Source organism: Salvelinus alpinus, chromosome 8, assembly GCF_045679555.1.
Source record: "Salvelinus alpinus chromosome 8, SLU_Salpinus.1, whole genome shotgun sequence".
Taxonomy (NCBI): Eukaryota; Metazoa; Chordata; class Actinopteri; order Salmoniformes; family Salmonidae; genus Salvelinus; species Salvelinus alpinus.
Window position 1 is genome coordinate 54,752,087 of NC_092093.1, and position 12,088 is coordinate 54,764,174.

The 12,088-nt window shown below is 45.5% G+C and overlaps 1 protein-coding gene across 1 annotated transcript in view; it reads left to right on the forward strand.

Moving 5' to 3' along the window:
• Positions 1-12,088, forward strand: part of LOC139583293 (serine/threonine-protein kinase 17A-like) — a 54,145-nt gene that overhangs the window by 16,147 nt on the left and 25,910 nt on the right. The window contains exon 2 of the mRNA XM_071414201.1: positions 5,134-5,346. Within this exon, the coding sequence (XP_071270302.1) occupies positions 5,134-5,346 (213 nt within the window). The remainder of the gene's footprint in view (positions 1-5,133; positions 5,347-12,088) is intronic.

Here is a 12,088-nt window from a genome sequence, read left to right on the forward strand (position 1 = left end):
TTCGTCTGCATGTTTTGACCGCCTTTGAGCCAGTGGATTCCTGAACAAAACGCGCCAACAAAACAGAGTTTTTGCGATATAAAGAGGGACTTTATCGAACAAAATGAACATTTATTGTGTAGCTGGGACTCTTGTGACTGCAACCATATGAAGATCTTCAAAGGTAAGTAATTCATTTTATCGCTATTTCTGACTTTTGTAATTTCTTTACTTAGTTGTAAAATGTTTGTATGCTTTTGTAAGCGGGGCGCTGTCCTCAGATAATCGCATGATATGCTTTCGCCGTAAAGCCTTTTTGAAATCTGACAAAGCAGCTGGATTAACAAGAAGTTCATCTTTAAGCCAATGTATAACACTTGTATTTTTTATGAATGTTTATTATGACTATTTCTGTATTTTGAATTTGGCGCTCTGCAATTTCACCGGATGTTGTTTAGGTGGGTCGCTAGCGGAACGCCTGCGCCAGAAAAGTTAACCTCTTTCAGCTAGGGGGCACTATTTTTATGTTTGGAAAAATAACGTTCCCAAGGTAAACAGACTATTTCTCAGGCCCAGATCGTAGAATATGCATATAATTGACAGATTAGGATAGAAAACATTCTAACGTTTCCAAAACGGTCAAAATATTGTCTGTATATATTATATATTTAACAAGACTAAAAACACCATTATTATATCACGAACTTGGCTGTTTTGTTGTAGTTGTTTTTCACAGAAATACACTGTCCAGTAAGTTGTTTTTCCCCCCTTGAGGTTCTCTAGAGTTCAAAACCAACTCCATTTCATCCAGTCCGTTTCCACTCCTGCCCCGACAACATGACGTTCAGCATGGTGGCGTCAGGCAGGCATGACTGCACTGGATGTTTCCTCTTCGCTAGTCAGATCTATCCCTCTTGGCTTCCCAGTCTCTAGCACGCCATCGCAGTATTGTACATGATGCAGGCTAGTGACACTGCTCTCAGGATAAAGCACAGTATTGTACACAGTATTGTACATGATGCAGGCTAGTGACACTGCTCTCAGGAGAAAGCACAGTATTGTACACAGTATTGTACATGATGCAGGTTAGTGACACTGCTCTCAGGAGAAGAAAGGGAGGATGCCCCTATCCATCCATCCATCCATCCATATCAACATACAGTAAAGACAGCCTGAGACATATGACTGCTGTTCAATGAGAGCAGTAACTCAACCTTCAAGACCGCTGTGTTTCAGGGTTTGTGGTCAATTCCATGTAAATTCCAGTCAATTCTGGAAGTGGAGTGAAATTCCAATTTCTCTTCAATGCTTTTCAATGAGGGAAATTGGAATTGGATTTTGGTTTACTTTCTAAATTGATCCCAATCCTGCTGTTTCCTTTCCTTGAAAGACACGGGTGTTGACTGAGGACAGTCTTACACCATTTAACTTTATCTGCGTGTGCAATGAGGGGTAAAGCAGTTCGGACACAAAAAGGAGCATGTGATTTGTGGTTGAGGTTCTGAGTTTCAAGCTCTAAGGCTTGTATGAGGGGAGCGAAGGTCAGGGAAGGATTTTAGGGTGGGTGTTTACTCAAAGTCCACCCTTGGCAGCTTGGCCCACTTCCAGAGGTCAGTCTCTCTCGACGGCCACTCTGTTTTGACGTGATCTGTAAAAATCCTTGTGTGTGTTTGTGGGCACTCATGGCTATCGCTCACAAAAACACTGTGTGTTAATCAGCCTCCCAAAGTCATCATTCTTTAGACCTGTTTACCAGAGATTTGGCTGGCTCTGGACTGTTCCACTGCAAACCTCTCAGTTCAAATAACCTTTCCTAGTCCTGGCAAATACACTCCCCTTAGTTAAGTCAATACCATTGCACTTAAATTGTATATAAATGTGAGGTATGTTGCGTTGGCCTGGAAACAATACAACAACAAAATAGTATCACTGTCTACTAGAGGTCGACCGATTATGATTTTTCAACACCGATACCGATTTTATTGGAGGACCAAAAAAAAGCCAATACCGATTAATCGGCCGATTTAAAAATTATAATAAATAAAAAAATGTAAAAATAGTAATTAATAATAATATAAAAAATAAAAAAAGATTTTTCTTTTTTGTAATAATGACATTTACAACAATACTGAATGAACACTTATTTTAACTTAATATAATACATCAATAAAATCAATTTAGCCTCAAATAAATAATGAAACATGTTCAATTTGGTTTAAATAATGCAAAAACAAAGTGTTGGAGAAGAAAGTAAAAGTGCAATATGTGCCATGTAAGAAAGCTAACGTTTAAGTTACTTGCTCAGAACATGAGAACATATGAAAGCTGGTGGATCCTTTTAACATGAGTCTTCAATATTCCCAGGTAAGAAGTTTTAGGTTGTAGTTATTATAGGAATTATAGGACTATTTCTCTCTATACCATTTGTATTCCATATACCTTTGACTATTGGATGTTCTTATAGGCACTTTAGTATCGCCAGTGTAACAGTATAGCTTCTGTCCCTCTCCTCGCTCCTACCTAGGCTCGAACGAGGAACACATCGACAACAGCCACCCTCGAAGCAGCGTTACCCATGCAGAGCAAGGGGATCAACTACTCCAAGTCTCAGAGCGAGTGACGTTTGAAACGCTATTAGCGCGCACTCCGCTAACTAGCTAGCCATTTCACATCGGTTACACCAGCCTCATCTCGGGAGTTGATAGGCTTGAATTCATAAACAGCAGAGCTGCTGGCAAAACGCACGAAAGTGCTGTTTGAATGAATGCTTGCGAGCCTGCTGGTGCCTACCATCGCTCAGTCAGACTGCTCTATCAAATCAATAACTTAGTTATAACATAACACACAGAAATACGAGCCTTAGGTCATTTAATATGGTCGAATCCGGAAACTAGACTCGAAAACAAAAAGTTTATTCTTTCAGTGAAATACGGAACCGTTCCGTATTTTTTCTAACGGGTGGCATCCATCAGTCTAAATATTCCTGTTACATTGCACAACCTTCAATGTTATGTCATAATTACTCAAAATTCTGGCAAATTAGTTCGCAACGAGCCAGGCGACCCAAACTGTTGCATATATACCCTGACTCTGCGTGCAATGAACGCAAGAGAAGTGACACAATTTCACCTGGTTAATATTGCCTGCTAACCTGGATTTCTTTTAGCTAAATATGCAGGTTTAAAAAGATATACTTCCGTGTATTGATTTTAAGAAAGCCATTGATGTTTATGGTTAGGTACAGTCGTGCAACGATTGTGCTTTTTTCGCAAATGCGCTTTTGTTAAATCATCCCCCGTTTGGCGAAGTTGGCTGTCTTTGTTAGGAAGAAATAGTCTTCACACATTTCGCAACGAGCCAGGCGGCCCAAACTGCTGAATATACCCTGACTCTGTTGCAAGAGAATTGACAAATAAATTCATGTTAGCAGGCAAATAAATTCATGTTAGCAGGCAATATTAACTAAATATGCAGGTTTAAAACATATACTTGTTTATTGATTTTAAGAAATGCATTGATGTTTATGGTTAGGAACCTTTTTCGCGACTGCGCACTGCATCGATAATATGCAACGCAGGACACGCTAGATAACTACACATGGTTGATGATATTACTAGTTTAACTAGTGATTATGATTGTTTTTTTATAAGATAAGTTTAATGCTAGCTAGCAACTTACCTTGGCTTCTTACTGCATTCGCGTAACAGGCAGGCTCCTCGTGGAGTGCAATGAGAGGCAGGTGGTTAGAGCGTTGGACTAGTTAGCCGTAAGGTTGCAAGATTGAATCCCCGAGCTGACAAGGTAAAAAATCTGTCATTCTGCCCCTGAACAAGGCAGTTAACCCACCGTTCCTAGGCTGTTATTGTAAATAAGAATGTGTTCTTTAACTGACCTGCCTAGTTAAATAAAGGTGTAAAAAAAAAAAAAAAAATACGATTGTTATGAAAACTTGAAATCGGACCTAATTAATCGGCCATGTGGAGGGGTTACTGGTTACTCGAGGTAATTGAGGTAATATGTACATGTAGTTAGAGTTAAAGTGACTATGCATCAATCATAAACAGAGAGTAGCAGCAGTGTAGAAGAGGGGTCTGGGTAGCCCTTTGATTAGCTGTTCAGGAGTCTCATGGCTTGGGGTTAGAAGCTGTTAAGAAGCCCTTTGGACCTTGATTTGCCACTCTGGTACTGCTTGCTATGCGGTAGCAGAGAGAACAGTCTATGACTAGGGTGGCTGGAGTCTGACAGTTGACAGCAGCCAAGAGGGGGGGCTGATGTGGGTGTGTCATCTTGATGTGGGTGTGTCATCTTCATGCACTCCTTTCTCTCAGAGAGGACCCTCTATTCCCTATGGGGTCCTGGTCAAAAGTAGTGCACTACATAGGGAATAGGGCACCATTTGGGACACAACACACTCGCTGTGTGTTCTTCACACCAGACCAGGCCCCTGCTCCTGCATCATCACAGTCCACATTCAAAGTGGGTCAGAGCCACAAAGCAGACGGTTGTAACGGTGAGAAAAAGGGCCCACTTGGGTTCTGGGGACGGGGGATGACTTCATCCTGTAGAAATGCCAAGGAGACAAAGGGATGTTAAGCTCCAACGATAACAAGTGTGCCGGTTTCAGAATCACTAGAACACCCCTCTCTTTCTCTCTCTCATCAACGCCATCACACACACACACAGCTCAAGTCTCTTCTCTCACTGAGATGAAAAGGTTCCACGGGGGGAAATAAGTTTGTGTAAATACGCTGCTTGTACATTGGTTCCTTTGATTTGTAACGGCATTCAGCTCTAATGAGATGCACTGCGATTAGTTCATTTAGTTTCACAAGACTTGAAATTCAAACGTTCATTGCGGCTTTGTGTCATTCTTGTGAGTTGGTAGAAAGACAGTATTGGGTCAGTGGAACTAGGTCATGTAGTCAACTTGGCATTAACAAATGAAAGACTGCCTTCGGTTACCATAGTCACAGTTACCATGGTTACAGTTACCATAGTTAAAAGGCTTTATAATAACTTTGATGGTGAATAAATTAACCTACTGTAGATGGCATGAGGCTTTTCCAGCTGCTTTCTAGTCTACCTTATTCTGTGAACTAGAATACAACCTCTCAGTGAAACATAACTGTTAACGCAACACCCTCTTCTCCTCAGGGGGAAGTTTGCCGTGGTGAGGAAGTGTGTGGAGAAGTGCACGGGGCAGGAGTACGCCGCCAAGTTCATGAGGAAGAGGAGGAAGGGCCAGGACTGCAGGCTGGAGATCATCCACGAGGTGGCCGTTCTGGAGCTCGCCACGGCCAGCCAGCGGGTGGTCAACCTGCACCAGGTCTACGAGATGGCCTCCGAGATGGTGCTCGTCCTCCAGTTGTGAGTATAGCACTATGCCAATATGTTGTGGGAACAATCGGCGTTACGGTGCAGAGATGATGCAGACACGTGAAGAGGTCTGCCCCTCTTTCAGTTGTTTTAATCCTCTTCAGACATGGACAACATCTGGTTATGTACGTACTGTACACTCACACAGCCTGAGTTTCTCAGTAGTCTCAATATGGCTCCATCTCATTCTTCTACACTGATCTGAAGAAACAGGATAGGTGATGGGATCTCATACAAAGTGTTATTCAGGTCATGGAAAAGGAAGCTCCACTCCTACGTATCACTTTTGACCCACAGACTGTACGGCACAGGCTCACGGGCACAGCAGACTGATCTCCTGGCTTCCTGCCGCCTCACCTGGCTGGTGAATAATAAAAAGCTCATGACCCAGATGGTTCATTGAAAGGCAGCAGGTCCACGGCAAGCCATTAAATATTGAGACTGCAGTGAAACCCTGTCCTCCATGACTATCCCTCTTTCCTGTACACAGAGACACTGAGAGAGAGAGAGGACTGAGAAAAGGAGAATGGCAGTACAGGAGAAGGGGGTTACTGTACATAGGCAAGGAGAAATAATTGCAGGACTAGGATAAATACAAATAAAAAATTCACGATTGTGACTTATGTGAGGTAGAGACATAGAACTAGAATGAAACCGAGGGGGAGGGAGAGGCCTCCCTGGATAAAGGGAGGGAGAGAGAGACCTCCCTGGATAAAGGGAGGGAGAGAGAGACCTCCCTGGATAAAGGGAGGGAGAGAGAGACCTCCCTGGATAAAGGGAGGGCGAGAGAGGCCTCCCTGGATAAAGGGAGGGAGAGAGAGACCTCCCTGGATAAAGGGAGGGAGAGAGAGACCTCCCTGGATAAATGGAGGGAGAGAGAGACCTCCCTGGATAAAGGGAGGGCGAGAGAGGCCTCCCTGGATAGAGGGAGGGAGAGAGAGGCCTCCCTGGATAGAGGGAGGGAGAGAGAGGCCTCCCTGGATAGAGGGAGGGAGAGAGAGACCTCCCTGGATAAAGGGAGGGCGAGAGAGGCCTCCCTGGATAGAGGGAGGGAGAGAGAGGCCTCCCTGGATAGAGGGAGGGAGGGAGAGGCCTCCCTGGATGGATGGAGGGAGGGCAGGAGAGAGAGAGAAGTCTCACTGGATAGAGAGGGGGAGGGAGAGACAGGCCTCCCTGGATAAAGGGAGGGAGGGAGAGAGAGGCCTCCCTGGATAGAGGGAGGGAGAGGCCTCCCAGGATGGAGGGAGGGCAGGAGAGCGAGAGAAGTCTCACTGGATAGAGAGGGGGAGGGAGAGAGAGGCCTCCCTGGATAGAGAGGGGGAGAGAGAGAGAGGAACCCCTGGATAGAGGGAGGGAGAGCAGGAGAGAGAGAGCGAGTAAAAATCGTAGGCCATAGTGAGCAGTAATCCAGTCCCAAAAACCAGGGCAATACTCCCCATGCCTCAGTGAGCACTGGCTATTTCAACAACGTGCCACCCCCCTCCTCTCTTCCCCTCTGCTCGTCTCTGCTGCACTGGATGGGGCACACAGACACACACAGGCATTGTGTTGGGGATTGGGTTTCTCCTGTGTCACATGCTGACATTGAACTTTGGGTTTGTTAGGGCGAGAGATTTGTCAGGGATCCATCACACTGATTGGCTGATTGGTTTCCCAGACAGGATCCATACTGGTCACCAGGCTCTTTGGGTTCAAACTCACTGTAGAAGAAAAACTATTAGCCTACTGTACCTAACCAATAATAACATCTGAGTCAAGTCAAACTACTTGGCTTTTTTCTAGTACAATATTGGAATATTCAAATATGAACACACTTTAATTAAGAACTTCTAAACTTCTAAAAATATGTTTATGAGTGGTAGAGAGATACCAGTGTTGTTGACCAATGAGACCTGCCATGGTTCTCATGTGCCCCCTGTGTGTGTGAAAGACTGTCCTGTGGTATGGAGAGGGAGAGGTCACAGCATCTAGTCCGACAGAACTTCTCCTCCCCGCCTGCCCGTGGAAACGACCCCGCCTGCCCGTAGAAACGACCCCGACTGCCCGTGGAAACGACCCCGCCTGCCCGTGGAAACGACCCCGCCTGCCCGTGGAAACGACCCCGCCTGCCCGTAGAAACGACCCCGCCTGCCCGTGGAAACGACCCCGCCTGCCCGTAGAAACGACCCCGCCTGCCCGTAGAAACGACCCCGCCTGCCCGTAGAAACGACCCCGCCTGCCCGTGGAAACGACCCCGCCTGCCCGTAGAAACGACCCCGCCTGCCCGTGGAAACGACCCCGACTGCCCGTGGAAACGACCCCGCCTGCCCGTAGAAACGACCCCGCCTGCCCGTGGAAACGACCCCGTCTGCCCGTGGAAACGACCCCGTCTGCCCGTGGAATACTTTCTGAAGGCACTGTATGCTTTAGAATGACACTAGGTTACCTGGGAGAAAAGTGATTTATTCTCAGGATGGAACATTTGTAAAAATACGAGGAAAATATTCAACCCAAGTGTGGTGTGTGTCTGTTTCAGAAGAGCAGAAACAAATGTTATTCTACTTAATGAAACGCTAAAGGGGTGACCATTACTGAAGAGCAGACTCCGTCTCCACTCCATCTCCCGCCCTCTCACTCTCTGCCTTTCTTATGTTAAACTACTAAACTACTTCATTGGGCCGCGACACAGTGTTTGAGCTGTAAAATTTCAGATTTTTCCCCCCCAGCAGAATCTCGTGCCTAGCACAAGTGGCCCTCGTTGCCCTCACGTTTCAATGCCCCCACCTACACACACACACACACACACCTACTGGGCTTTAAAACAGTTTGCCGTCCATCATAAGGGCGTTTCAGTGTGAGGGCGGGTGTTCTGTTGACTGACTGGTGACTGTTCTGTGGTCAACCAGTCAAAGAGTCCTATATCCAGTCACAGAGGGGAGGGAGGGCCTGTCTGATGGAAAACCCCAGGCCATACAAATACCATGGGAATGCTCTAACTCTGCCCTAAAGGATGCCCTAACTCTGCCCTAAAGGATGCCCTAACTCTGCCCTAAAGGACGCCCTAACTCTGCCCTAAAGGACGCCCTAACTCTGCCCTAAAGGACGCCCTAACTCTGCCCTAAAGGACGCCCTAACTCTGCCCTAAAGGACGCCCTAACTCTGCCCTAAAGGACGCCCTAACTCTGCCCTAAAGGACGCCCTTACTCTGCCCTAAAGGACGCCCTAACTCTGCCCTAAAGGACGCCCTAACTCTGCCCTAAAGGACGCCCTAACTCTGCCCTAACTCTGCCCTAAAGGACGCCCTAACTCTGCCCTAAAGGACGCCCTAACTCTGCCCTAAAGGACGCCCTAACTCTGCCCTGAAGGACGCCCTAACTCTGCCCTGAAGAACGCCCTAACTCTGCCTTGAAGAACGCCCTAACTCTGCCCTAAAGAACACCCTAACTCTGCCCTAAAGAATGCCCTAACAATTCAATTCAATATGCTTTATTGGCATGGGAAACATATGTTTGTAGTATTGCCAATGTAGCATTGCCAAAGCAAAACTAAAGAATGCCCTAACTCTGCCCTGAAGAATGCCCTAACTCTGCCCTAAAGAACGCCCTAACTCTGCCCTGAAGAACGCCCTAACTCTGCCTTGAAGAACGCCCTAACTCTGCCTTGAAGAACGCCCTAACTCTGCCTTGAAGAACGCCCTAACTCTGCCTTGAAGAACGCCCTAACTCTGCCCTGAAGAACGCCCTAACTCTGCCCTAAAGAATGCCCTAACTCTGCCCTGAAGAACGCCCTAACTCTGCCCTGAAGAATGCCCTAACTCTGCCCTAAAGAATGCCCTAACTCTGCCCTGAAGAACGCCCTAACTCTGCCTTGAAGAACGCCCTAACTCTGCCCTAAAGAACGCCCTAACTCTGCCCTAAAGAACGCCCTAACTCTGCCCTAAAGAACGCCCTAACTCTGCCCTAAAGAACACCCTAACTCTGCCCTAAAGAACACCCTAACTCTGCCCTAAAGAATGCCCTAACAATTCAATTCAATATGCTTTATTGGCATGGGAAACATATGTTTGTAGTATTGCCAATGTAGCATTGCCAAAGCAAAACTAAAGAACGCCCTAACTCTGCCTTGAAGAATGCCCTAACTCTGCCCTAAAGAACGCCCTAACTCTGCCTTGAAGAACGCCCTAACTCTGCCCTAAAGAACGCCCTAACTCTGCCTTGAAGAACGCCCTAACTCTGCCCTAAAGAATGCCCTAACTCTGCCCTGAAGAACGCCCTAACTCTGCCTTGAAGAATGCCCTAACTCTACCCTAAAGAACGCCCTAACTCTCCCCTAAAGAACGCCCTAACTCTGCCCTGAAGAACGCCCTAACTCTGCCCTAAAGAACGCCCTAACTCTGCCTTGAAGAACGCCCTAACTCTGCCCTAAAGAACACCCTAACTCTGCCCTAAAGAATGCCCTAACAATTCAATTCAATATGCTTTATTGGCATGGGAAACATATGTTTTTAGTATTGCCAATGTAGCATTGCCAAAGCAAAACTAAAGAATGCCCTAACTCTGCCTTGAAGAACGCCCTAACTCTGCCCTAAAGAACGCCCTAACTCTGCCCTAAAGAACGCCCTAACTCTGCCCTAAAGAACGCCCTAACTCTGCCCTAAAGAACGCCCTAACTCTGCCCTAAAGAACGCCCTAACTCTGCCCTGAAGAACGCCCTAACTCTGCCCTAGACTAAAACAGACTGAAACAGCTTTAAGTGGACTCCTGTGGTGTCCTAGCCTGTCCTGAACTAGCCTAGGGGGCTGGAGAGGGGTTAGTGTTTGCGTTAGCAAACGCAGAGAGATAATTGGTTGGCCTGCTAGATTAGCATCCTAAACTAATGCCAAGGACACCACACTGCATGACCTCTGCTAACAGTCACTCCAGTCCATATGGAGCCCCTCTGTGACCTGACCGCTCACCTGAACAAGGCTAAAACATTCCGTGTGTGGGGGATGCTACTCACTCAATGGGTCGCTACTGGAATGACCATTCTTTCGGACGTTAGATTGCCCTAGTTAACATTTGTTCATATTTCTCCAAGTTCTTTTTTCTTTTACCTTTATTTAACTAGTCCGTTAAGAACAAATTCGTATTTTCAATGACGGCCTAGGAGACTCATAGTTCAGCCTTAGTGTTGTCACGATACCTAGGAGACTCATAGTTCAGCCTTAGTGTTGTCACCATACCTAGGAGACTCCTAGTTCAGCCTTAGTGTTGTCACGATACCTAGGAGACTCATAGTTCAGCCTTAGTGTTGTCACGATACCTAGGAGACTCATAGTTCAGCCTTAGTGTTGTCACGATACCTAGGAGACTCATAGTTCAGCCTTAGTGTTGTCACCATACCTAGGAGACTCCTAGTTCAGCCTTAGTGTTGTCACGATACCTAGGAGACTCATAGTTCAGCCTTAGTGTTGTCACGATACCTAGGAGACTCATAGTTCAGCCTTAGTGTTGTCACGATACCTAGGAGACTCATAGTTCAGCCTTAGTGTTGTCACGATACCTAGGAGACTCATAGTTCAGCCTTAGTGTTGTCACCATACCTAGGAGACTCATAGTTCAGCCTTAGTGTTGTCACGATACCTAGGAGACTCATAGTTCAGCCTTAGTGTTGTCACGATACCTAGGAGACTCATAGTTCAGCCTTAGTGTTGTCACGATACCAGAATTTTGACTTCGATCCTGATACCAGGTTCAGTATTACGATACTCGATACCATGGTAAAATAAAAGGTGTATTAGCTAAAGTCCCAGAATGCCACTTGATCCAGACAAATCAACTCAGCTACTGCTCTGTTCAATAGTTGGGCGTCTTTTGAGTTCAATATGATTTATTTTAAAGTTGATGAGACAGTCATGCAAATGTAATGATATAATTATACAATCATACAATTCATTTGACTTTGGTTAAAAACAATCTAACTACATAACATAATGGTAATAATTGATTTGAATGGTAATTATCTATTGATAAACTGGGTAAATCAAGATATAGCCTAAGCTTTATCCACAATACAGCTGAATGCATATTCAATAGCAGTGTGTGCATGCATTGAGTTATTGAGCTTGTTTTGGCTGATTACATGGGGCTACAGATGACACTGTTATTTTATTGTACTGATCAAAAATAGAAGTAACAATCTCTTCTTTTATAAAAGTCTTGTCTCCTTAAACCCAGTAAGTAGGTAGTTCATGACAAGGCACACGCCCAGCCCCACAGTCAGTTAGGTGAGGAAGAGACGGGACTGACGGAAGTATCTTTGGACATGACGGAGAGACAATTAGGTGAATTAATCAAGTTTGTGGTAACAATAAGCTTTGAAATCAACATATGTTGTTTTATGGTTTGCATATTATCACAAAGAAAGACTAGTGAATTGATGATAGATTTAGCTGAAATGTTAGCCTGCAAAGCTGGAAGCTTCCAGTATCTTCTTCCATTGTAAAGTGTTGTAACTTGTATGGACATTGTTTTGCGAACAGTAATGAACAGTTTCAACATTTCTACATACCGTTTTGCATTATTCAAGGGTTTTAACTTCTGTGCATCATGAGTAGAGAGGTAACATGTTACAGCCCAGACTCCCAGTTCATCATGAGTAGAGAGGTAACATGTTACAGCCCAGACTCCCAGTTCATCATGAGTAGAGAGGTAACATGATACAGCCCAGACTCCCAGTTCATCATGAGTAGAGAGGTAACATGATACAGCCC